The sequence below is a fragment of the Lonchura striata genome, chromosome 6 (assembly GCF_046129695.1).
Source record: "Lonchura striata isolate bLonStr1 chromosome 6, bLonStr1.mat, whole genome shotgun sequence".
In the NCBI taxonomy this organism is placed as follows: Eukaryota; Metazoa; Chordata; class Aves; order Passeriformes; family Estrildidae; genus Lonchura; species Lonchura striata.
Genome location: NC_134608.1, coordinates 55,612,695 through 55,639,078, shown reverse-complemented (window position 1 = coordinate 55,639,078; position 26,384 = coordinate 55,612,695). Strand labels below are relative to the sequence as shown.

The 26,384-nt window shown below is 39.9% G+C and overlaps 1 protein-coding gene across 1 annotated transcript; it reads left to right on the top strand.

The window, feature by feature from the left end:
- The first annotated feature begins 1,897 nt into the window (after positions 1–1,897).
- TPCN2 (two pore segment channel 2) lies at positions 1,898–26,163 on the top strand. The gene is made up of 25 exons (XM_021528549.3): positions 1,898–2,025; positions 3,914–3,978; positions 5,203–5,279; positions 5,912–6,089; positions 6,674–6,790; positions 7,751–7,857; positions 8,345–8,417; positions 10,056–10,155; positions 10,463–10,528; positions 10,889–10,953; positions 12,028–12,125; positions 12,455–12,536; positions 12,901–12,987; positions 13,789–13,908; positions 14,211–14,270; positions 14,359–14,487; positions 15,132–15,181; positions 17,654–17,753; positions 18,350–18,421; positions 20,433–20,506; positions 20,880–20,970; positions 21,093–21,175; positions 21,696–21,777; positions 23,874–23,959; positions 24,677–26,163. The coding sequence occupies exons 1-25, from the start codon at positions 1,920–1,922 to the stop codon at positions 24,753–24,755; spliced, it is 2,247 nt and encodes a 748-aa protein (XP_021384224.3). The 5' UTR covers positions 1,898–1,919; the 3' UTR covers positions 24,756–26,163.
- The last annotated feature ends 221 nt before the right edge of the window (positions 26,164–26,384 follow it).

Genomic DNA, 26,384 nt, shown 5'->3' with positions numbered 1-26,384 from the left:
GTCCTGATAGGACTTGTGGCACTGTAGGAAACCCACGACAGGCTGTTCCTGAAGAACTGCAGGACTTGAAGAACTTCTGAGGGAAAGACTTGTGTTGGAAAAGTTTGTGGAGGACAGTTTCCTGTGGGAGGGAAACCCCCAAGCTGAAGGAGGGGAAGGACTCATTGCCCTGAGGAGGAAGCAGTGGCAGAAGTAACAAGAACTGACCGTAACACCATGCCTGGCCTCACTATGCCACTGAGGGAGAGGGGTAGAAAATCAGCAATAAGTTTAGCCCAGGAAGGAGGGAGGGCTGTGATGTCTTTAGGACTTGCTTTATTTCTCATTATACTTTTTTGTTATGATTGGTAATAAATTCAAATAATTTTGCTATGTAGGTTCTGTTTTGCCTGTAATGGTATTCAGTGAGTGACCTCTCTCTGCCCTTAATTCGTATTTTCTCTCCATGTCCAGCTGAGGAGGGGAGTGATGGAGCAGCCCAGATCAATCCATTGCACAACCATTATGGTAAAGATAACATCAAAGAGTTTTTGTTTTTATCTTCAGCTGAATCTTACCCTGGCTTATTTGTAAGTCAGTGTTAAACTTATTTTTTGACTAAACAGTGGTGCAGATGAAAGCAAAAGCTACCCCATTGCTATTTATTGCACATATATAAAATTATACATGTTCCTCTCCGAGATAAATAAAGGTAGCCCTTAAGAGACCAAACAGTCTTCTGTCATTTGGCTGAATTTGACACATCATAACTGTAAGCTTATTGTTATCTGTAGGGATACCACCAGCACTCTGAAAGAGAGCTGGCCTATTGCAACACCATTGTCCACAGCGAACATTGCTCCCTGGTCCATGATTTTATTTGCAATTCAACTAGTTCTTACAATTAAGATTCACCTTATAATCTTGGCTAGTAAATGTGTAAAATATTCACTGAAGTAAAGAGCACCTCATTTGATAAACACGTAGCTTTAAATTAAAGAGCAACGGATGGGCCTACTTCCCAAACTGGAATACTAAAATGAGGGATTGATAAACTCTTGTGTTCATTATTATGCTGCCGCAGATCCCAGTATGAGGCAGCAAAGCGTTGGTAAATTGTCCTGGTGGCTCTTTTGAAATTGCAGCTGTATGAAACTGTGGAAGGGTATGAAGGGGACCGTGAGAAAAGCGGACAAGTAGCACAAGTGAAGCATCTTTAACAGTGAAAGCAACACGAGTGAATTTCATGGCTGCTTATGGAATGCTTAGGTGATTAAACATAAATTAAGTACTTTCTGCGACCAGGGATGCAAATGGTTATTTAGGACTGTGATATATGCGGGAAGCGGCCCTGCAGCTGCCCTGAGGCACCCAGCCAGGAGCCTGCAGCTAGCCTGAGGCAACAAAGATGCAACTCCTTATCAGGGATGTATTTTATAATCCATAAGCGACGTGTGGGATGTGAAAACCCAACACCTTTCTCCGCCATACCCCGCTGCTCCAGCAGCCAGGGGCGGCTGGGAAAGGGCGCCCGGGGCGGTGAAGGCCGGGCGGGAGGAGCCCGTGAGGGGCGGGGGGAGCCCGTGAGGGGCGGGAGGGGCCCGTGAGGGGCGGGGGGAGCCCGGGAGGGGAGGGAGGGGCCCGGGGACGGGAGGAGCCCGTGAGGGGCGGGAGGAGCCCGGGAGGGGCGGGGGGAGGGGCCCGGGAGGGGCGGGGGGAGCCCGGGGACGGGAGGAGCCCGGCGGGGCCGCGGCTCCCGCTCTCCTCGCCGCCGGTCACACGCTGCGGGCGGAGCCGCCCGGGGCGGGCGGAGCCCGCTCCCTCCCGCCCCGCTCCCCTCCCTCCGGCCCCGCCCCGCCCCGCTCCCTCCCTCCGGCCCCGCTCCCTCCCGCCCCGTCCTGCCCCGTCGCAGCCCGGTGGCGGTGCGGTCGGCGCTGTGGATGGAGGCCGGCGCTGAGGTGGAGCCGCTGCTGCCCCCGCGGCGCTGGCGGGCGGGCCGGGGGCTGTGGCAGGAGCGCGGCGGTGCCCGCTCGGCTGGCGGGGACGGTGAGTGCCCGGGGCGGGAGGAGCCGTCCCTTTCCCGCAGAGCTGGGGCGCTCCCGGGAGCGGCAGGAAGCTCCCGGGCTGCTGCGGGGCGGGCACGGCCCCGGGGGAGCCGCTGGCGCTGCGCTCGGGTGCGAGCCTTGCGCTGCTGCTGCAGCCCCAGGTTTCCTTATGTAATTTTAGGGTTTTCCTCTAAAGTGCTGACAGGGTTTTCTCGAACCCGGTGGCTGTCGTAGGTCTGACATCGCAATTCCCCCAGAATGGAATTCTTTGGAGACCTCAGGTTCTCTCTTTTCAGGATATTGCATCGCCTAAGGGAGCCTTCGCTTTTCGTTCTTTCGTGCAGTTCCCGAAGTGCAGCGGAGTCTCGGATGGATTCTGTGTGCCCAAAGCGAGCAGTGCTTTAATCATCGCTTGTGACTAACTGTCACTTGCTGTGACTAAGAATTGCAGAATAAGTTGGATATCCATGGTAGAATGCATGGAGAAATTGCTATAGTAAACATTTTTGGCTAATTTCCCTGTTTTATTTTTATACTATGAACGGCCACTTAGGTTCTGCTTTTCCAAAATCCTTGGCATCAACACTAGTGACTTGCTGTGTGCTTCAAGTACCTAAAGCTTTTGCTGTTCTTGCAAGGCTTTTAGCTAGTGGTTCCTTTAAGCAAGTTTTGTTTTTATCTCACTAGTGTGAAATGTAAAAAAAAACAGTCTTTACTGCATGAGCCTGGCTTGTCTCCTATTTGTGGTCAGATCTTTCTTGTGTCATGGTTCATAGCAGGATCAGTACAAAATTGTTGTTGCTGATGCTCAGATAAAGAGTGACATTTAAAAACTGTTCGCAGTCTTTGTAGGAAATTGATGCTGCTGAATCATGTGGAACATAAAATTGTCTGTGACTCTGATCAGTGGTGTTTTTGGCGTTGCTTGGTGTGTGGAGGAGGGCATTTTGCTGCTGCTGGGATGGCCTCTTTTGTGTAGTATCCCGGGCTGTGATTGCTGTCTCCTGGGTTGAGATGGTATGAAGTGCTCCTTGGGACTCTTCCCCTGTGGGGGAAGGCTACACTAGCATATCTTTTTCATATCTAGAGTCCCCATCAGCTTTTTATCTCCTTTTTTTTTCCTTCCTTGTTTTGACCTTAACTACCTTTATTTCTCTCCTTGGCTTACTTGCCAGGTTAGTTCCTGAAAGGTCTTACTTCAAGTAAACACAAGTGGCTGCCTTTTATTTTTTATGTGTCTATCTTCACATAGACTTCTTAATTATGGGTTTTGAAAAGTGTCATAGTAAGTAATTCAGTGGTATTTTATTTCAAATGGTGTTCTTTCACCCTTGCTGTGTCTTGAGCTCTGATCTGTTTGATATGGTAATAGTAACTCTCAGAGCGAATTTAAAAAGCACTTAATTTAGTTTTCATATGACTGGAGATTCCTGTTGGTTTTGGAGGAACAAGATCACTCTAGACCGCAGTATCTTTATTAAACAAAAATAAAAATTGCTATAATAGTAGTGCCTGATTTTCCTGGCTTCACTTGACTGTATACTCTGTCAAAGAACAATTTGAATCTCAATTATTTTGCCTGTTAGGACTTGTCTCTGTATACTTTATTAATTACTACACTGGTACTTAACTACCAGTGTAATCTGGCTACTTAAACCTAAAAGAGAACCTTTTAACAAACACAGAAAGGTGCATGATGTGTTTGATATTATTACTTATTTAATGTAATGCACAGTGCTGCTGAGAGTAGATGTGGCAGGAATTCTCTCTTTTTGTGTGTGTGTACAGTGCCCTTTGTGTGAGAACAATGACTGTGCACCTTCTGTTAACTGATAAGTGGGTTTATCCAAAATACAGCAAGAGATTTTTATTTCTTTTTTACTTCATAGGTGCTGGAGCTGATAATGACCTTCATATAAACCAAGCCATAGTATTTATTGAAGATGCAATACAAGTAAGTAACAACGTTTTTATTAGCTGTTATGGTTCCCATGCTGGATGTTTGTGACACACTCTGCCAGTTTTTAAGTTCTTCTATGTTCAGGCAACGTTTGTAAGCACCATCTCAATTCACAAAGCAAAATCAGAATTCCAAATTCCTGTGGTATGCAAGTCTCATTGAATTTCTGCCTAGGAGAAATATATTTTTCCCCACAATTAAGTAATCTCTTTAAGGATTTGAGAAGACATGCTGGTTTGTGGCGTGATTTTCATGGTGGTTTTTTGTTTATTTACCTGTTTGGGTTGGTTTGATTGTGGATGTTTTGCTAGTGACTAACCTACTGCTAAGATAAACAATTTCAGCAAACCCTGTAATTTGCCTCTCAATCTGACTACTTGCACATCTAAAGAGCTGGTAAAAGCTCAAGAGTTTAAGGCTGGCTTTAAGCATGAAGCTGGAACTCGGCTTCAGCTGAACTTGGTGCCTTTGGAAGTCTTGATTCCCTCTTTGTCTCTCCTTTACTGGCCATTACTGCAGGTTCCTAGATCCTGTTTTCTCCCAGGCAGTGGGAATGCTGAAGGGCAGTTCTTGAGTTCTCCTGCTGCATCTAGATGGCTTTTGGTTGGGTGATTTCTGGGGCCAGATGTCCTTAAGGTGTAGCCACCTTTCTGGAAACATCTACTCAGTGGGGGCAGATTGAGAACAGCCCAGGAGCTGTCCCAGAAGAGGGACATATTTTGGGGATTCCTTAAGAGTCACAGGCACTTCCTGATCTGGAAGCATATTTTATTCAAAGACATAGGTTGCAGTCTCTTCTATTCAGAATTAATTTGTTTGCATCTTATGGCCTGTTGGAAGAGAAAGACAAAAGAAGATCCATGAGTGGAGTGAATGTTGGAGAAAGGAATTAAGTGGGTGGACCATTTTGGCGAGTACATAGAATAGTCACTGAAAAATCACTGAATAAATGCTGTTATTTGAAATTATGACAGTGCTTCCTTGAGGTGACTGGCACACAGTTGAATTATCTGAGCAGCTCTGTGGTCTTTAGATAGCAGAATGTCTTTACAATCTTGCCTTTTTCACACATGATAGAGTACCTCTGTGGTCAGGGTGACCTGATACTTTAATAGTTAATAACATGTGCTAATCTGGTTTGCTTTGGTCACTTGATACTTGTTTTTGAGACACACTGAATGTAATGTTTGAATTAGCCTTTTTGTTTCCTGCCTTCAGTACCGATCTATAAATCACCGTGTGGACTCCAAATCCCTGTGGCTTTATCGATGGTACTATTCCAGGACTTGCCAGTGGTAAGAACTTGCTTATTCTCTTTGCTTTTTTGTTTAGGAGTTAGTCTTCCTGAAAAACTACTCTTCCTCTTCCTTACTTGCTAGATAATTAGGTAATTGTGTTTTTACCTTTATAAGAACTTATTCTGAGAAGCAAGTTCTTGTGGCCACATGTGAACTTGATTGAAGTGGAAAGCAGAAAGTTTTATGGAAGTATGATGATGTAGATGGCTGTTTGCAAACAGCCACAGGACTGTTGCATGAGTGGACTAATTAGCATGATTTAAAACACTGTGCTTTAAGAGTTTTCAAAGTGTCTGTTTCTAAACATGTTGGATACTAGCAAGATTGTTTGGTGCTGTTAGTTTCAAAAGGACAACACCTCAGGTTATTTGGTGGTCAGCAGTTGCATCTCCAGTGCAAGCAACAACATGCTAGTCAAGTGCTGCCTTGTGGTCTAACCCATTTGAGTGAAATATGGTCTTAGAAAGCTTGGTTTACTTCAAAGAAAATTGCTTAGTTGTAAAGACTTTGTTATTATTTTGACTCATTTTGTGGCTATTTTATGGGGCTTGTTTTGGGGTAGTGGTTTTTTGTACCTTTTTTTAATGGTTTTGTTGGTTTTATTTTTGATTTAATCTCTGTCCAAACAGGATTTTGAGCTTAACCATTACTGTAATCTTGGCTTTGGCTTTCATTGAAGAGCCTTCCTCACTCACTGTCACGTCGGATGTGCGGTACCGCCTTCCCAGCTGGAATCCTCCCTGTGGCCTCACCGAGAGCGTGGAGCTGCTCTGCTTCCTGGTGTTCATGGTTGATGTATCTGTGAAGGTGAGCATCTCCTTCATCTGGTACTGAATGAAGCAGTAGGTGTGTGATAGAATTGTTTTTCAGATCTTGAGTTTGCCTTGCTTTATTAGAGTCTCATTTCAGAAGAAATTAGCAAGTGTATATTTACTTAAGACATGTATTCCATTTTTTTTAACCTAATTTTCCTAAGTGAGTGAATTAAATTTTACTGAGAGTGCAAGTGTTCTGGCTTAGCTGCTTGTATTAGGCTATAAAATCAGGGTATATAATAAATATGTGTCAGTTCATTTACACAAAATAAAAGTTGTTAGAAACTGACATTTCTTTGGATACTTATTTCTGGAAATTCCTTTTTTATGTTTATTAAGTGGAGAATTTTCTTGCATGCAAAGGATTTCTCTCTTTTACTTTTGCTGACCTTTATTTAGTTGTTGTAGAAAAAAAAATCTCTCAACAATGTATTTTTGTTTGGATTTTGGAGAGCTTTTTAAGAGCACTAATGTATAATTGCAGATAATTGGAAAAAAATTGGTGCTGACTTATTAGGTTATTGGATTTTATTATTAAAGTAAGTTATGGTTGTTCTTCTTTTTCCCCTTATCCAGAGTTACTTAATTGGATGGAAAGAATTTTGGAAAAATAAATGGCTAATGGCTTATATACTGACATTAATTGTTTCCCTTGCTGATTGGATTGTGTCACTGAGTTTTTTCTGCAAAGAGGTAAGAACAGCTTTACTTTGGTCTTTCATAGCTGGATAATTCACTGAAGCACAGAAAAAGTTTGGTGTAATGTAGCTCAGCAAAGAATTCTGTTTGATTCTTAATCTAAATTTTGTGTTGGTAAAATTAAATAGCACTCATGGCTTTAGTTTGTCAGCAGTTGAAGAGAGCAGGGAAAATTCATTGCCTGGCACCAATTTTGTCATGCAATTGGAGAATTATGTGCTTAACTTGACTGAATGGCAATGCCTCTGTAGTGAAGTATAAGAAAAAGGTAATCAGGTAGTTTAACATCTGCTTTCTAACCTGAAGGTGAGGTGTGCTGTGTTCAAAACAGTTGTGTCCTGAGAGGAGCATCAGGCTTGGAAAAGGTTCAAGAAGTGCCCTCCTTGATGTAATACTGTACTCTCCCTTGCAAATGTCTTGACTGCAAGAATCAAAAAGATTATTTACTGCAGTGGTGTGGGGAAAAAAAACACTTACAGCTTGAGTCTTGTCAGAGACAGAAATTGCTAAGTAATTAGCAGGCCCTTTAGTTATAAAGCAGTCTGAAAATTGAAGTTAAGCATTATTTTTAGAATATACATTTGTTTTTATGGAAAGTAGCTCTCTATTAATCCCTTTCTTGAAATGGAGCTTGGCAGAATATACTGAAATGCCATCTCTTGCCAGATTGTTACATCTGCTGGGCAGTAAAGTTAGATTGTTTCCAATTAGTGGCCTGACGAGACTATTGAAACGTCAATGTGTGTTTTTAAAGCAATCTCTCCTCATTTTAATGAGGTGTGGAATCTTTTTTGGTGTTTTGTGAGCTCAGAAGAGAAGAGCTTACGTTCTTTTTCTGTTCCACTGTTGGCTTAGTTGATGTGTGTGTCCAGTGCTTTCTGACAAACTTGCATTCAGAGTATTTGAGCTGCCAGTCTTGCAGGAACTCAGTGTCTGATCTGTTGTTTTTTGCAGAGTGTGAGAATAAGAAGAATCCTTCGCCCGTTCTTTCTCCTCCAGAATTCTTCTATGATGAAGAAAACGTTAAAAAGTATCAACAGCACATTGCCTGAAATGATGAGGTGGGTTATAGCACAAAAAACATCCTTTCACAGGATGGCTAGTAGCAGACAGGTTGTTATCCTTTGGGTTCTGGTGTGGGGCATCTGAGCAGCTTCCTTCTGGATTGGGTAGCTAAGTGCTCAGTGAGATCAGGTCACAGAGGGTGAAGATTGTGGTAACTTTTTGATTCCCCTTGGTCTGTACAGGATCTCTAGACTTTGACACACTTTGCAGTAGTCAGCAGGACCAGCAGTGGTTTTTTAATGCTAGTGGAGTGGGAGGTTTTGATTCTGCTTTTCTAAGCCCTTTTGTAAGGGAAGAACTGAGGCACATAAGTGTGATTTTTATTTTCTACCAAAACCCCCATCTCCTCCTGTAATCTCCATATAACTTCTTAAAAACATCCCTGGTTTTCTTTATATGGCATAATTTTACATTTTCAGCACAGTATATTAAGAATAAGTCAAAGTTACTATTAATACTTATGATATATTTCCTTTCCAACAGTGTTCTTCTACTACTGGCTGTTCATCTGTCTCTCTTCACCATGTTTGCCATGCTGCTCTTTGTTCGAACAAAGGTAATCAATTATCTCGTAGCTCTGGGTGCCTTTTTTCTGTACTTGCACAGCTGCTTCTTGTCTAGTTTTATAGTCAAACTAGAGAAATTTGTTTTCCCTGAAAAAGGTCACGTTGTCAGACGTGCTGAGTTTGAAGTCCATTTGGAGAGCTCTAACATGTGCATAGTATCATATGCAGGAGACTTCCTTATACATTTACCCAGTTTGATCCCTTGAGTTACTTTCTCTGCTTTTGTTGAAACTCTCTGTGCTGTTCTGTCTCCAAAGCTCTTATCACTCTTAGTTTATATTGTCACTAATTAATTTTTTTATCCTCTCTATCTAGCTTTTTGCTAACTTTAGTTTCTTCTGTGTTTTCTCACCTTTCAATACTGGTATTCCTACCAGGCCATACCCTGGTAGGTTTTTGCGTCTACTAGTTTTGGTTTCTGATCCCTTTGGGTTTTCCTCTTATTTTTCTCTTCCTGCTTCTGAAAAGTAAAATTGAAATTTTGTGGTTAAAATAATTTTTGTGTTCCGGTAATCTTGATATATACTTTCTCTTCTAAACTTCCTGTATCTTAATTTATCACACTCAGATTATTTGTGGGTTTTTTTTCATTCTTACTTTGTAAGGCCTTCCATAAATATGTTACTGTAAACACAAAAATTTCTTGCATGCTTCTCCCAGTAATTTTGGTGCCGTCCTTAATCTCTGTTTTGCACCTTCATTTCTGCTGTAATTTGCACTTGAGTCAGCTTCTAGTCTTCCTTATGATCTGCAAATTCCCTGAATTCCCATGATACAGAACCTTTGGAATTAGAAGCAGAGGTCTTTTCCCACTGTTAAAAAGCAGTTTTCCCACTGTTAGTTGTCTTCTGGACCCTTGTATTATCTCTGATTGTCACATCTAATTTCAGCTATGAGCTTTCCCAGCAAATGTATATTTATAATTTGTATACCTAAACCAATCACTTGTGTGTACATTGAGGTAAAAAAAACAAATTAAAGAGTGACCTTTCCTATTTTGGTGTGCTGCTCTGACATCTATACAAACTAATTTTATCTAACATGGCAAAATACTGCAGGCAAGTTCTAAAAGTAGGTTTTATTAATGAAATTAATGACTCTTTGCATTACATTTTGTATGTCCTCTAGGGTTACATATTCCAGTCTTTGCAGCAGATTAAAGAGCTGTTTGTCCTGTGCTGCCTGACTCATGTTTGTGTTGTTTGCACTCTGCATCTTTTTTTATCTGTCTCTCCTTGACCTCCAGAAGAAAAAAGTATGTGGTGGATTCAAGGATCCAAGATCAGCCTCCCAGTGTGTTTTTGATGAAGGTTCTTAGTTCCATATTGTCTGATTGTGGCATGATTGTTCTGGCGTCTGAGGTGCTAACAAGACATAACTTCATGTAGACCTTCCTGTTCTTACTTGTGTTTTTAAATTGTTATTAATAAGTGATGTGATTGCTCTGTATTCATACCTATTATTTTAATTTTTACATTTGGCTTTTGCTTTTTCCATGGGGTAGATTTGATTAAGATTTGATTTCTTGTGTGTAAGAAATTGTTGACTGATGTTAATTGTTAAAAAAAATTAGAATTTTTCCCCCCTTCCTTGGTATTTCTCTTAACAATGAACACATCTTTGCCCAGGATAACCAGCAGGATAAGGAATGGGTGGTGTATTTCCGGAATTTGCCGGATTCCCTGACGTCACTGCTGGTCCTGCTGACCACTGCTAATAATCCTGATGGTGAGCAGTCTTTCAGAAATAACTCTTGTCTCTCTTTTTGAAGAACAACAGAGTAATATTGCTCTGTTCAGACTACTGTAACCATTCTTTCAGCTGCTGGTTCTTAGTACAGCCAGAGGAAGTTTGTGTAAAGGTTTTTCATGCCTTTAGTAGCTTGATTCTTGCCTTTCTGTGGTATAATTATATATGCCACTCTAAAATCCAGCTGTATGAGAGCTTTTACTAGTTACCAAAAGTTCATAAAGGTCTCTACCGTGCATCTCAAGCATTAAAATACTATTTCCTATTTTTGTAAAATTTGTTACAGTGATGATGCCTGCATATTCTAAGAATCGAGCATATTCAATCTTCTTCATTCTCTTCACTGTATTGGGTAAGTTACCTCTTGTCTTCAGTGCACTTCAACTTTGACACTTGTGTATACCATCTACAGTCTTTTATTTTTCTATGAAAGTTTAGTCATTAATTCCTAACTTTTGTGTTTCTTCCAGTTATTGCAAAATGTCTGTGAGATCATTTTCATGGAAAGTACTTATGGTTTGGAATTTCTTGGTAGCATGTCACAGGGCAGTGGATACTTTACAGTATACTAAAACATTAAAAACATTTTGGAAATCAAACACAAGAAAACTAACCCTCTTTAAGTTTTACATTTGATTTACTGCATACGTTGGAACTTCCTTGATAAACAGATATTTTTCAGTAAATTTTACTGCCTCTTTTTCTCCAATAGGCAACTTGTTTTTGATGAATTTGCTTACAGCAATAATATACAACCAGTTTCGAGGGTATCTTCTGGTGAGTAAAGCAATCCTAATTTCTGTGTTCTGCCATAACCTTGAACCTTTGAATAATTAAGTTTCATCTGTGTATTAAAGGAGCCTTCCCACTCTGATTGCAGATACAGTTTTAAGGTACTAAATGTTCTTTGATGCAGATACTTCTCCCTTTATGTGCTGTTACAGCTTGATCCCCTCTGGTCACAAAATTATCTTCTTGCATATTTCCAAGAATGCTGTGGATCTGCAGTTTTGACTATTGTAGGAGAAAAAAAAGGAACTGTTGTGTGACTGGACAAGGACAAGTGGCTGAGTAACTTAAACTGTCTGAAGGAAATCTGCTGTGCTGTTTATATAGCTGCTGTTGTAGATCATAGAATATTAAGGGATGGGAAGGGACCTTACCCAGACTGGCCCAGTAGCTTTTCTAGTAGAGTTCCAGAGAGAAGGTGAAGTTTGTTGGAATAATAAGCCCAAAGCAATATTACTCAGAATGAATGGCCCCCACCTTCTTGAGGCAGAGGAGTGCATAAACAGAATGGGTGCAGAAAGGATTTTTGGTAATCCTTTCCTCCTCCTCTGTTTCATCCCTTCTTGCTCAATTTTCTTCTTTCTTACATGACAGGATGACATAATCTGGCTACTAATAAAGTAACTGAGTTTGAAAGTGATAACTGTAAATAAAAACCCCATGAATAAGCATAGCTCTGGATTTGTGATTTTAGGCAAGAAGCTGGAGTAGGACAAGTTCTCTAACTCTTCTCTCTGCATGCTAGTATGAATTTCTGTGAGTGCTTAAGCTTTGCTGTTGCAGTGTCTCTGGAAGAAGCATATGCCTGTGCACTCCAGAATTGAAAATAAACCATAACCTGCATGTTTACTTGAATCCCAGGGACTTGTTTGCTTACTTGCTTCCTTCCTCCTTGTACACAGTGTTCTTGGAAAGAGTGAAGCCTAGGGCAGTCTCCTGTTCTGATCTCTAATCACAAATCTGGGATGTATGCCCAAGGATCAGTATAATATTTAGCCATAGGACACAGTAGTGCCTGAAGTGTGAGTAAATTGTTTCCTCTGTGGTGTTTTTACTGCTCAGAAATCAGTTCAGTCCTCCCTCCTCAGGAGGCGGCTGGGAATCCGGGCTGCGTTTGAGGTGCTGTCTTCCCTGAAAGAGACTCCTGCTAGTGGACAACAGTAAGTGAAGGATCTTGAAACAGTAGATTATCTAGTAAAAAAAAAAAAATAGATTTTGGTCATCTTGTTTTGTTTTAATATATTTACTGATGTTCCATTCTCAAAAATGGCAGTTTGTTGTTCATCTCATTTATTTTTTTTTTTTTTTCTGTAACTGGATGTTCTTAACACACTGTTTGTGACGCTTATGGGGTCTGTTTCCTTTTTTCCTGCTTCTAGTTTCCTTTGCTTTTCAAAACAAGAAAGAGTCAGGAACACATTTGGAACAGTTCAATTTGCCATCTGTGAAGTTGTCTGTAGCAGGGCCCATTCTGTTTTCATTTAAATAGGTCCTGTGTCAGTGTTGGGGCCTTACTGCAGGTGCTGCAGAAAGCTGAGATGGATTCTCGCTGCAAGCAAGCCATCACGAGAGTAAGAACTGAATTTTCTTAGCCTTTATGTTGATGACTGTCAATCCTGACTAGCAAATCCAGAGATCTGCTCTCTGTTGCAGCATTCCTTGGATCATAACAGAATAGTGGCAGTACTACATGGGACTAAAATTTAAGTTAGTCAAAAGAGCATGTGATCCCAGAGAGGGAAAATAGAAGAGGCCAGACATGTCCTCAGTCACTTGGCAGTGTCATGTTAAAGCAGAGCAATATTGAACCTTACTCCCAACAGCTTGAATTACATCTTTATTCCTAGATTTCCAAGGTAGTCTGAGGGGTTTTGGCAAACTTTGCAGATATTCCTATTGCAGATGTTGATCTGAATGTTTCTCTTTCATGTGAAGTCACTCAAAATGTGCTCCTGTGACCAGCTGTCAGCTGCCCAGTTCCAGAAGCTCTTTGAAGAACTAGACAAAGATGCCATTAAGCAAGTATGTATGTGATCATCATTTATAAAGCATCAGAAGTTTTCTGGCCTTGTGCAAAAATAAGTGAGAGTACTCTAATATAATGTGTATAAACAAACTTTGCAACATGTGAGCACAAGGTGTGATCACATGGCATTGAATTTTAAGCTTTTTGTAAGCAACTTTTATAGCCACAGACAAAATTGCTCTGGGAGTTCTACAGCATTAGTTTTGGATTGCCAGGTGGTGTTAAATGTACAAAATGCATCTTTGTTTATTCTATCAGCATTTGAAAGTGAGGTGTTCAGGCAAAATAGCTCAAAGTCTTTTTCCTCCAATCCCTGAATGAAGAACAAAATGTGGATTCTCTCAGTGTTCAGATGAAAATAGGCAAAAAGCAGTTTTCTCCACTTGAAGAAAGAAAAAAACCAAAATACTAAATTATTTGAGGGTTAGGAAATGTTCTCTTTTATGTTTGCATGTATCTAAGACTTGTGAATAAATGTTGGGAAATGGGGAAGGGATGTATACAAATAGTAGCTTGGTGTTTAGTTATTTGCTTGGGGCATTAGAGAGAGGTTGGATTATCTTCCTTCTTTGCCATTCCCTTGTGTTGTGCCATGGAAATGGCCTCTTGCTGTTAATAGCCACAGGTGGAAAACGTTTTCCTGATGACATGTCAAAATTAGCCTGTGGCCCTGAAGTTTTGCTTTGAAACTGTCTGGGGTTTTTTAAATTTGAGATGGGGTGTGTTTTAAAATTTATTGTATTATTTTAAAAAAGCTTATGCTTTGTAACTAAGCAAATCCTTTGTGTTCTTTTCAGCACCCTCCCAGTCCAGAGTACCAATCCCATTTTATGCAGAAAATGCAGTTTGCCTTTGGCCATCCCTACTTTGGCTACTTGGGGAATGTGATAGCCCTGGCAAACATTATTTCTATTTGTGTAAGTAAAGGATTTTTTGTTGTGGGGCAGTGGTTTTCTTTCTTTTTCTTTTTGTCATTGTTTTGTGGTTTTCTCTTCTGAATTTAATTTCTGCTTTTGTTCTTTAATTTTCTTTAAATAACTGCTTTTTCTAGCAGTTGGCTTTTTGGCATGCTTTAGTCATGCGAAATGCAGTTAAAAAGGTGTTTTGAGCTGCTTGAAAAGCTCTGTACAAAACATAAAAGATTATTCTTATGCTTAAAAATCTGTTTAATGTAGCAGTAAAGCTACATTAAACATTGATAAAATAATTTTTTTTTAAGGTGGTTTTGGTGATAGATGCAGATAAGCAGCCATCTGAAAGAGATGACTTCTTCCTGGGGGTAAGATAGAACAATATTCCATGCAGTTATTGCTGTTCCTTGAGATGTCAGGAATTCTAATGGTTGTTTTTCTTTTGGGGGGGTGAAGGCTATCAACTGCTTCTTCATCCTGTACTATCTGCTGGAAATGTTGCTGAAAATCTTAGCAATGGGCTTGAAAAGATACTTGTCTTACCCAAGCAATAGATTTGATGGACTTCTGACTGTAATTTTACTGGTAAGTGCTTTGTTAGCTTACACATTCTTGGATTTATTGGCTAGGGAGGTTAGGGGACTACAGGAGCTGGTGGGATTGCTTTTTTTCCACACTGATCTGCTGAGCTGAACAACATAAGCCAGTGTTGTGGGTTTCTGTGGCTGGAAAGTTTTTATGGTAGCACATGATTCTCTTAGGGTCTGTGTTCTGAAGATAGGCTTATTTAAATCCATGGAAAAGGTGCTTTTCTGATAAGAAACCTCTTAAATTTTATTTGGAAAATATTCAGCTTCTGGAATAATTGCATGAGGTATTCTGTTTCATAGTTTAAAACCATTTTTTTTCTTTATATTAAAAAAAAAAAGTCAGACTATTATTATTTGGTCAAACCCTGATACCCCTGTGGCAGATTAGGACAAATTCATGGTTAATGGTATTCACTGTATATCCTTTTATGAGTCAGTATTAGATGCTCTATGTACATTTGGTCGGTTTGGAGAATGACTAGGCAAATATGATAATTCAGAGCTTTAAAGTGAATTGTATTAGTGGCTTAAAGCCCTTGAAAATGTTTCTTGTCAAGAAGCTTAAATAATTTCTGGTACGCAGATTTATAGAGTAAAGTTTTGACTTTTTTTGTTTTGTTTTTTCTTTCCTAACTGAAGATTCTGGAGATTGCAACTTTTGCTGTGTATGGATTTCCTCATCCTGGCTGGTGAGTAACCTCTGTGACCTGCTGCCCTTTGCTCAGTGGCTGGGGTGGGTCAGGGGAACACACACATTGTCATATACATGTCATGATGCTGTGATTGTCAGCCCAGTCTTTACCAAATTTGGTAGAATTTTGCACCCCTGTAGTCATAAGAGACCATGCAACATGGGTAAGTGAAAGAATTTTATTTTGTTCCTAGTGTTTCAGAGTTCTGTGTAGCTCTTCCGAGAAGGATGCATTTGTTTAAATTGTAATCTAATATAAAGTAATATCTTGGCAGGTGTGTGCTTACCAGGGATGTAGGAGTGGGAATTTGGTACCGCATAAACAACCTGATATCAGATTTCAGTATCAGATTGTCCATAAATCCAGTTATATGAACTCCCAAACAGCTGATGAAACCTCTTCAACCCTGTATGTAGATTAAAGGCTGAGGTTTTTCTCATGCTGTAAAATGTAGTAAGAAAATTCCCATGGACTTAACACTCTTTGTTGGTATTGTAATAGCAAGCAGTTGGGTTTTGTTTTTTTTTTTTATTTTCTTAAGTTCAAACAGCTTTTGGATAACTATCCTGATTTCTTTTTTGTTGTAAAAAACATAAAAATCATTGCTTAAGATTTAAAAAGTGTCTCCACAAGAAGAGAGGAAAGCAAAGGAATTCTGGAAGATTTCCTGAATCTTCACAAGTGATTCCTAACACATTCTGTTACTTTGTGTATTCATGCAAGCTGACACTTAAGACACTGGCACTCCCTGTTTTTTCAGGATATTTGTTATGTTGCCATCAAGAAGTTCTCTTAATTTACACTAGAAACTCTGAAGAGAGTTAAACAAGTCAGACCTTATGGTTTTAGAAGGGTTTTTATTTGAATACTACTTGTATTCCTATCACCTAGAAGTGATAGTTGCCAGAAGAGTAATTGCTACAGACTAATTATGTTATGTTATCATTATGTTTGTGTTTGATTCTGCCCTTTGATTCTTAAATGTAGGCAATTGCTTGCTCTATCATCTTGGAGCACCAGTAATTCTTGTTAGGTCTTTGTGTCAGTCACTGCAAGCAGGTTACAACCCAGATGAGTCACTCTTGAGTCCTGATGTGTGCTGCTGTCACATCCACAGACCAAGCAGGACAATGATGTTGCTGTTACCTAGACTGTGCCTTCTATGCAGTGTTATCTTAGATAATTTCTTTCATGACTGGGGATGAATATATTGGAGGTAAAAATCACAATTTAGCATCAGTGTTACCAAGTCATTGACAGCTTTAGCTCCCCACCACCTGCCCTCCTTTCCAGCCAAGAAGCATTCAGCATGCTCATGTAAAAGCCAGAATTCAGGGCTGGGTTTTGAAGTGTATGTCCTGTGAAATGTTAACACACAAGGAAGAAGGATGACAAGACAGTCCTTTAACCTTGTGCTGTTTTCAAACCCCTTCTTCAGCCAGGCATGTCCTGAAGGATTAATGCTCATCTTTGTGCAAGTTCCTGAAGTATCTCCCTGTTGGAACTCAAAATGTCCCTCACACATTTTTGGAGGTTCCAGGCCCCGGTCAGAAGCATTTGAGACCCTGGCAGGCAGCTGGAAACAGCTGTGATTTTGAGTTTGAGCCATGGAATGAGTTACCAACTTTGCAGGTCGAACAAGAAGTCACAAAAGTTTAGATATTATAGTAGAAGTAGTTACAAAGTAGAGGGAAGAATTTTTTAGTACAAGGGGGTTTTAACACCTGTATAGGGGGGTTTTTACTTTGTACATGGGGGTCAGAGGTTTTAAGATGGAGGAATGTAGGCTGGCCCTGTTCCTCCTCTTTCTTTCTTGCCTCCATGTTCTTGGTGATGTTGGCACTTATGGATTGGTGTAGAATAGAAAAGCACCATTTAATATAGATAGTAGGTATTGGGGGAAAACTGTAAACATGTCACATGTAATGTATCACGTAAAAGAGAGCAGCAGCCAAGGGTGGGGAGAGAGAAGAAGCAGACAGCAGACAGAGAGGGTGTCAGGCGTGTGTGTGCCTCTGCCTGAGCTGCTGAGCAAACCGCAGTAGCCAGAGAAGACAATCTTTTAAATAGCTTACAATAAACTGCCTTGAGACTGAACAACAAAAGGCTGCTGAGTTTTCTTTGGAAGCACGGGTTGGAGGAGAGACTTTACCACCACACGGAGCCCCTGAACCAGGCTGGGGTTCCGACACCTCCCTCTAGAAGTCCTTTTGATTCACTCTGTTTTCTGAAAGGACCCTCTTTGGTGCCTTCTCCCCAGCAGAAGGCGCAAATGTGCACTTCAAAGAGCTCTCTGTACATATTTAAGAGGCCAAGCTAAAGGGATTCCTTCCTTCATCAGTTATTAGTTTACTGTAGCTGAGATTCCTGCTAAGTAAATCAATGTATCTACCTGTAGCCAGTAGATTTAACTGTGTTGTTCTGTCATTGGCCATTCTTCTGATTTGTTACTTTTTCTGCCTTTTCTAGGAGGCCCGAGTTCATGGGCTTGTTGTCCCTGTGGGATATGGTGCGGCTGGTGAACATGTTAATTGTCTTCAGGTTCCTGCGGATTATCCCCAACATGAAGGTGATTGCTCTTCCCTCCACAACTTGCACTTCTTTCTTGGTCAAGCTATAAATTTTGTTAGAGCCTTTCAGGGTAGGTTGTCGCTCTGATTTTTTAAGATTTTCTAAGCCTTCTGAGTTTATATTCTTGTAGAAAACTTTCTCACACAACTTTCTGTAAATAACTTATTGTTTTGCATTCCTTCTTAGAGGAGGAGAAATTTGATGGACTGGTAGTTTTTCCAGTGTCGTTGGAGAGGTGGCACTTTCACCCTCCAAACCACTGTCACCTTTGGAAAAATATAAATGTTTGGGTCTCCTTTTTATTTTCACGCCCTCTCTCTCTCTCTCAGAAATTCTGTAACACATGCATGATGTTTTCTTGTGTCTTACAGTGACAGTAGGTTGCAATTCTCTTGCACGTGAGTGGAATAGCTCAGCTCTAACTGTCTTGACTTTTGCACAGCCCCTCACAAAATCACTTACTCTTGCGTGCTCCCTCACCAGAGAAAACCAGCTCAGGTTCTCTTGATGTGATTTTTTGTCCTTTTAGTAAAAAGTTGATATGGATTGGAAGTGTGATGAATTTCATAGGTACAAAATTCTGCTCTGTTTTAGTTCATGTCTCTGGTTGTTACTACACTGCTGGATCTGGTGAAAAACTTAAGAGCCTTTGCAGGAATCCTTGTGGTAAGTCATGATGCAAGATTGTAATTTCCTTTGTTATAGTTTAGTAAGGGTATGTCACCAACAAAGTTAACAAGGTTCTTGTACAATCACCACAAGCAGTAACATTTCACCTTAACCAGCCAGTTCTCTCCAGGGCATGTCTTGGAAAGCTGCAATAAACTGCTGGTTTGTGATGGCCAGCACAGGAGTGGCAGTGCCTCCTTCAGGAGGAGTATCTTTAAAAGATTAATTAAAGCTTCCTTTGAGTGTCTGCCTTAACTTGGGTAGTATGGATTCAAATTAAAAATTAATCCATGCTAAAAGTAGACCAGTTTTCCTTACCCTGGTTTGCATATGTTAACTTAAATAACAAAAAACTTTAAAATTTTGGCTGAGAAGGTCTTGAGGTGGTGTGTGTGGACATGATTTTTTAAGAACCTCTGCCATCCTGTTTTAGGTGTGTCTGTGTAAAACATAGACTCAACAAATGTGATTTAAGGGTGGATCACAATGTGTGATGTCCATTACATAAATTCTCCCAACTCTTGAGTTCCTGGCTTTGCAACCAAGTCTTCCTGGTAGGGCAAAGAAGTGCCTGGGTAGGTTTGGTTTTGCTGTTGTTCCTGGGTTTTTGTAGGGTACCTTAATTTGAATGGTTAAAGATCAATGATTTGTTGTTCTAGTCTATATACCTGGTGTACAATTTACCCAGAATATTTATTTCTGTCATTAAAAATCTCTGCTTTTATCTGTAAAGGATAGGCCTTAAATGGGCTTGTGTTGCACTTTGAAATAAAGATATTGGTTGGGGCAAATATGAGGTGGTAAAAACCTTGTTGTGCTGTACAACTCACACTTCTGAGACAAGTCTGCCACAGTGTTTGCCTCTTCCATTAATTCAATTTGCTTTTACTTGAGATTACATGGAAGCTCTCACTGGGCTTCTGCTGTAGTGAAATCTGACTCCATTGCCAGCTAATGCAAAATATCTTTCCTAATGTTAGCCTGGAACACATATGCAGATAAAATAATGTAACAGATTAGTCAATTTCTCAGGCAGTGAGTGTTTTAAATACATCTTTTTTCAAAGAATAAAATTAATTTTATTGCCAAGCCTGATACCCCATCTTCTGGCAGGCTGTGAAATGTCAGCTTCAGCTTACTCCAGTGGTGTTCAGAGTTTGTAGGCCAGGGCATCTCTCTTCTGTTCCTTCCAGACTTCCCATTCTTGGGTTTGTTTTGTAGCAAAATACAAAAAAAGCCAAAACCAACAAACAAAAAAAAAAAAAAAAAAAAAAAAACAACAAAAACCCCAAAAACAAACAAAAAAAACACCCACACCAGACTTTTTGTTTGAAGACTCAGCTTGCTTCAAGCTTTCCTGGGATAAATGGCTCCTTCTCAGAGAAGCAAAGCAAAACTGTGGGTTATTTCTAGAACAATCTTTTTAGGATAAAATTGCAGTATTGCCTAGGCAATGGCTAAAGACTGAAAAGTGTCTCTTTAAAAAGAAGTTTGTATTTCTAAGAATTAGAAGACAGAAGTTCCCAAATCCTTTGTGTTATTTAAAACTTTATTTTTAGACTAATTAGCATTTTAAAGGAAGTTGCTGATGGAATATAAAATAATGACATAGTTTTGTCTTTAGTAAGGTAAGCATACTAAAAGTTTATTTTCAATGACTCTGGCAGAAAACTCAGATATTTGGGTTGTGCTTTGTAAATGCTGGTACTGAGCTTTGATTTTAAGTTGCTGTTCTGCTATATTTGTGGTTAAGTATCAGCATTCTGAGACACAGAGAAGTAAAATAGATGATAAAATTATTTAATGCATTTTAATAACTGAAAAATTAGGTAGAATATTAAAAAGAGCAAGCAGTTGAGAAGTATTTTCTCTTTAAAAGCTTCAGGCACTGTTCTTGATACAATTACCCCAACTGTGGTACTAATATAAATTCTGTGTTAATTGTGTTTTGATTTCTTATTTTGTGGCAGAAATATTCAAAGCTCATAGTTGGTTGTGTTCCTTCCAGGTGGTTTTCTATGCATTTGCTATAACTGGAATAATACTATTTAAAGGTGCTGTTGTTTCCTTGGGAAATACCAGGTAAGATTCTAACTATCCCTGCTCAGAAAGAATCTGTTTTTCAAAAGCATTTGCACCTTTGTACCTTTGAGCTGTTTTGGTTAGTTTTGTTGGGTTTTTTCCTCTTTCATTCTTGGAGCCACCCTACTTTTAATGTTAAATCATACAGCTTCGTTATCTATTACTCTTTCTGTTTCTTCTTGCTGCATTGAAATTGCAGGAATGTTTATCTTAGCTTGGAGTTTTACCCTGCTTTATCTGAAATATGTTTTTGAACTATTTCCCTTGTTTTCTGCCCATGTGAGATAATCTAACTTCCTACAAGGGGCTCAGAGGAATTCTAAAGCAGAGTTCACAGGGAGCTGTGCTCACATCAGCCTGTAATATCTTGCAGTGCTGCCAACAGCACACATGGCAATGGCACTCTGAAGTGTGGGACCTATGAACAACTGGAATATTGGCCCAACAACTTCGATGACTTTGCTGTGAGTCTGATCATGGATTAAATCCCTCCTTTTTCCTCTCTCTGCTTGTCTTTCCTCCTCATTTTCTGAGGCTTGGATCTGTGGTACAGCCACTTAAACGCTGTTCTATTTCTGTTATTTAGGCAGCAGTGGTGACCCTCTGGGATGTGATGGTGGTGAACAACTGGCAAGTCTTTTTGGATGCATTTTCAAGATACTCAAGTCCGTAAGTACTTTAATATTTGTAGTAATACTGATGAAGTCCCATATAAATCCAGCTTATAGTGTACTTGAACAAGAAGTATACACATAGCACAATTCCTACCATCTGCTCAGAAGGGTGCTGCTTACCTTTCTTTTGGACCAATTTTGATATATAGGAAATAAATTTAATGCTTCTGTGTTTTCTGTGTGGATGAAGAATTTTTTCTTGATTTAAAACTCTGGACATATCTTTCCTTTGTATTTACTGACTTCATGGGGAATGTTTGAATGAACTGGATAGCGCCTGGGTTGAGCTGTTCCAGTGACCCTTGGCTGGTTAACCCAGGAGAGTGAGTCTGTTTTGCTAACTTAATGAAAAGCAAACATTTTTTATTTTTAATTTTTTGATTCAGGCCCCCTTTTCCATTAAGGAAGTAGTAGTATTATATTGCAAGGAAAAAAAATGTGATTTCATGGTGCTCTGCTCAGGCTGAAGTTACTTACTGCCTCCTTTATGTATTGTCTGTTCATCTGATATGCAGGTGGTCAAAGATCTATTTTGTAGCCTGGTGGTTGATCTCCTCTGTCATCTGGGTTAATCTCTTCGTAGCTTTACTTCTGGAGGTAAGGAAGTATGTTTATTTGATGTGAGATCCTGAAAATGGGTTCTAATTTGTGCAGGAAATGAAAAGAACCCAAAAAACTTTGTTGGGTCTGTGTGTGTGCTTACTTTATCTTTCTTGCTGCCCTATGCCCAAGGAGCTGAGGAATTGTTTTTTTTTCCTGGAGAATTGTATGTTTTATTTGCAATTTTGTCACAAACCTGGTTGTATCTCATTGGGTATGTACAATTTCATTGTAATACTCTCCTTATTATAAAAATGAGATATACTTAAAGTATTATAAATTTGCTCATCTCTTATACATTACCATTTAAATTCAGCATTAGTTATTCAAGCTGCAGGCTTTTTTGCATATTAGTTTGTCAGCAACTGAAATGAGCAATTTAAATTTAAAATTTTTATTTTATTTGGTTCTCTTATGTTTCTTCCCACCCCAGTTTGAATTACCACCATTGTTCAATGCTACTCTAGAGAAGTGGAACTGTGAGAACCCCGGCCTTGCTCTGGGGTCTCATATGGTGATGAAATTCCTCCTCCAACCCGTGCTTCCAAAGAAAAACTCCGCAGGCTTAGCTGTTCGGTCTCAAGGCAGTTTATTGCTAGTTATCTAACAGATTATGTTCTTGGACTGCAGCTGTTTGATCAGTGGCCTGGGTAGAGGCACACACACACCCTGACATCCTCTCTATCTGCTGTCTTCTTCGTCTCTCCCCCCACCCAGGGCTGCTGCTCTCTTTTATAAGATATATTACGTATAACATGTTTACAATTATTCCCCAATACCTACTACCTACGTTGCCAAGTGTTTTTCTACTCTAAACCAATCTGTGAGTGCCAACATCACCAAGAACATGGAGGTAAGGAAGAAGAAGGAGGAAGAGCAGGATCAACCCACTTTCTTCCATCTTAGAACTTCTGACCCCCATGTACAAAGTAAAACCCCCCCTGTACAAGTGTTAAACCCCCCCTGTACAATACTAAAAAATTTCCCCTCTACTTTGTAATTACTTTTACTATACTATCTAACCTTTTGTGACTGCTTGTTCCAACTCCAAAGTTGGTAACTCATTCCATGGCTCAAACTAAAAATCACAGCTGTTTTTCAGTTGTCTGCCAGGGTCCAAAATGCTTCTGACCAAGGCCTGGAACCTCTAAAAATGTCTGAGAGACATTTTGAGTTCCCACATGGAACTATTACTTATTTTCAAGAGATCATATTCTAGAGTTTTTCAGAGAAACTGTGGGAGTGCAGTTGCCTGAGCAATGCCATGAAGAACGTGTGGTTCTGCTAGTTACTCATGGCATACTTTTCTGCAAATCCAAATTTCTGATGGAGAAGAGAATGCTAATCATAATCATCTCCTCCAGGTGCACCATTGTAGACTTCTCCTATAGAAGGAGTGTACTGAGAGCCTGTAGAGGGCACTTCACCCATCTCAAACCCTATGAAAGTTTATTTTGGACATGTTCTTGACATTGCTGAGTGTACTGAGTATTAAAATTTACTATGGTAGGAAGAAGGGAAAACTTTTGGTCTAGGACATCTTCTACCTGCTTGTTTCTGCAGGGCTGTGGCTAAATGCAACATTCCATAGCAGGAGAGCAGGGTGTCACGATTTTTCTCCTTTTTTTATTTCTTTTCCTGAGCTGTGTGTATAGTCCCTAGGTATTCATCTGCCAGAGTTATTCAAAATGTGTAAGGGAACATGGCAAAAACTGGACAAGCAGTATGTTTATATGTTGTTGGGTTTTTAAAGATGAAGAAATTAAAATCAGGTGAAATCTTGTGGGTAGTTCACACAATCTTGTCTTGGGGAGGCAGTCCTTGCTAGGAGCTGAAGGTAGCAGGGCTGTCTTCTGCTCTGCTCTTCTTTCAGTTTGTGATGAGAAACTTACTTCATTGCTGAACAAAGGTGTAAAGTAGTGACCTGCAGCAAGTAAATAAGCTGATGCCTAAATAAATCAGTGTTCTCCATGTAAAATCAAACCTCACCGCCTCCTAAACCTTATCTGCACACATAGTGACCAGATATAACCCGTTTTCTGGTGCCATCAGAAGAATTCTTTATATCTTTTGCTGTTCCTTGTACATTTCAGAACTTTATTCACAAGTGGGACCGTCGCTGCCAGCGAGAGTCTCTTTCAGATATTGAATACCAGAGGACAGTTGAACTCATGTTCAGGTGAGTTGGGTGGGACTTGATAATCAATGTCGTTTTTTTTTTCTTTATCTGTTTTAAAGAATGTGTGCTGGCTGCAAGATGTCTTCTGTTTCCTCCCTCTGAAGCAAACTGTTTCATCTGTTAGTTTGGAGAAATCCAGCAAGTGCTTTAGTTAGGCCTGCTTTAAGCTGACATGGTAGCCTAACCTTTATATGCTTTGTGCTCATGGTAGGATGGGAGAGGAGGTGCTGGGGGTGAGGGGAACAACTGCAGAGGTGGAATAAACAAGGGAAAGAAGAAAAGGGAAGATGAGGGAAGTGATGCATGTTCTTGGCTTATTATGAAATTGTGGGTGGTGAGTTAATACTTGATGATTGTGCATTAGTGGAACTTGTGGTGCATGTTGGATACTCAATAGTAGCATTGGGAGCATGTTCTCATTTGGGAGTTTTTTTCAGGAAAACAAATCTACTGACCTTCAGTTGTATTTTACTGTGTACAGGAAATTGCTTCCCTGTTTCTTATGGGAAAACAGCTGCTGGTTTCCATGACACATCTGTAGAGGATGGATCACTTGCAACTAGATGCATCTTTAGGGAGCATCAGCTTATTGTAATTTTAATTCCTTGTTTCATTCCTGAAACAAGCACACGTTACATCTCTGTATGAGCAATGCAAAAACAAATGCTGGGAAGCTCTCTTTGGCTGCACCTAACAACTCATGCTTTTTCTTTGTAGAGATGTTTTGGAAGAACCTACAGAAGAGGAGTTGATGGAAAAACTGCACCAGCACCCACACCTGCACTTATGTAGGTGACTAGTGGGAAGGACTGATTTATTTAGACCTCTGTTTTCTTGAGGTTGTCAGCTGGAAGAAACTGAGTGGATTTTCTGTGAGATGTTGTTAGAAGGGGGACTTGTAGGACACTACATGAGGTTTTGCTTGGGAATTCTCTGCAGAAATGTTTTTTTATTTTGGGTTCATATCTTTTTTTTGAAAAAGATTTGAATCCTGCCAGCTTGATTTTAAGTTGCAATTTTAGAAGGAGTATTGCAGCTGTTATTTTTGTAGGGTGTTGATATCAGGTTTTATTTACTTTTTTTATTAGGGAAAGTCTCTTTAAAATGACAGTGCACTTTAAAACATGAACTTTATAACCACTAAGCCTACTACTTTTTTCAGCACAAGGAGATGGAGCTGCCTTTTTTGGCAGGCAAGTGTGGCAAGGACTGTGCCCTGCAATTCATGAATGGATTAGGCAGGACCAGAACAAAATCCTTAATCTTCCTGTAGTGAGAGCTGGATTGCTGCTTTTATTGTAATGTGACACCAGCATATTTTACCAAATTTTCAGGAGTTAATCATGTTGGAGCACAATCAATTCCAGCTTAGTAACAGGGACTGCCTGATTTGCACATCCTCCTTTTCTCTTTGCTTTCCATGGGGGGGTTCATGCTAATTGAGCCATTCAGGTCACTGAGAGCAGTTGGAACCTGGACTGGAGCAATTGCATTCATGGTTTTCAATGTGGTAAAACTAAGCTCTCTTTCAGAGACAATGTTCTCATGTTGCTCTTTTCTGAACCTCTTCCTTTTACTTTCTTCCAAGTCATGTTCTACACTGTGTTGTATTCCATGAAAAAGCTAATGGGAATCATCTTTGGCTGGAATGTTGTACCATGATCAGTGGAGTTGCCCACTCAAAGGGGAAGGGGAAAAAAAAAGGTTGAATGGGATAATGAAAGTACTTAACAGTTGAAATTTTAATTTGAGCCCGTGGGAATTGAAGGTGCTCAACCAGTATTGCAGGATCACATTATTTTATGGCTTAATAACCACTGTACCACTAACTTTCACCAGGGTAAAACTTTTTGGTTTCTCAGCAAATCCAAAGTGGAGGATTCACAGTAAGCTGTGTCCACATGCTTTTTGCTATCCCTTAGTGTTCCTCTAAAAACTGATTTCTGCTTGAATCTCTTGCCACATAACTAGTAAACTGCTATGAAGAATAGAATCTACCACAAATACTGGTTTTAGATGTAAAAATGAAACTGCCTGTTGGGGCACTGCCTTCTCATTGAGACACTTGTCACCAAAATAGACATTATTGTGGTCATCTCGGTATTGACAAAGGATTGGGCGAGGTAATTGGCTACTATTTATAAGTCCCTTGATTATTTTTCTAGTTAAAAAGCATTTTTTGAAAGTGCCAGTCATCTTCTGTACCTTTGCTCATATTTTTATTTCATTTGCCATTTCCCTTGTCTTGCATGAAAGAGAGCAAAATACCCAGGATGATGGTGCTGATGTTTTTTTTTTTTTTGAGGTCAAAACCATGTTTTTGCCTTGTTGTCTCAGTGCTCAGAAATCACTTAATGATCCTTGTCTTTCCTTACCTTTCTGCTTGTATTTCCTTTGTGCTGTGGAGCAAAATATGTTGTAGCTT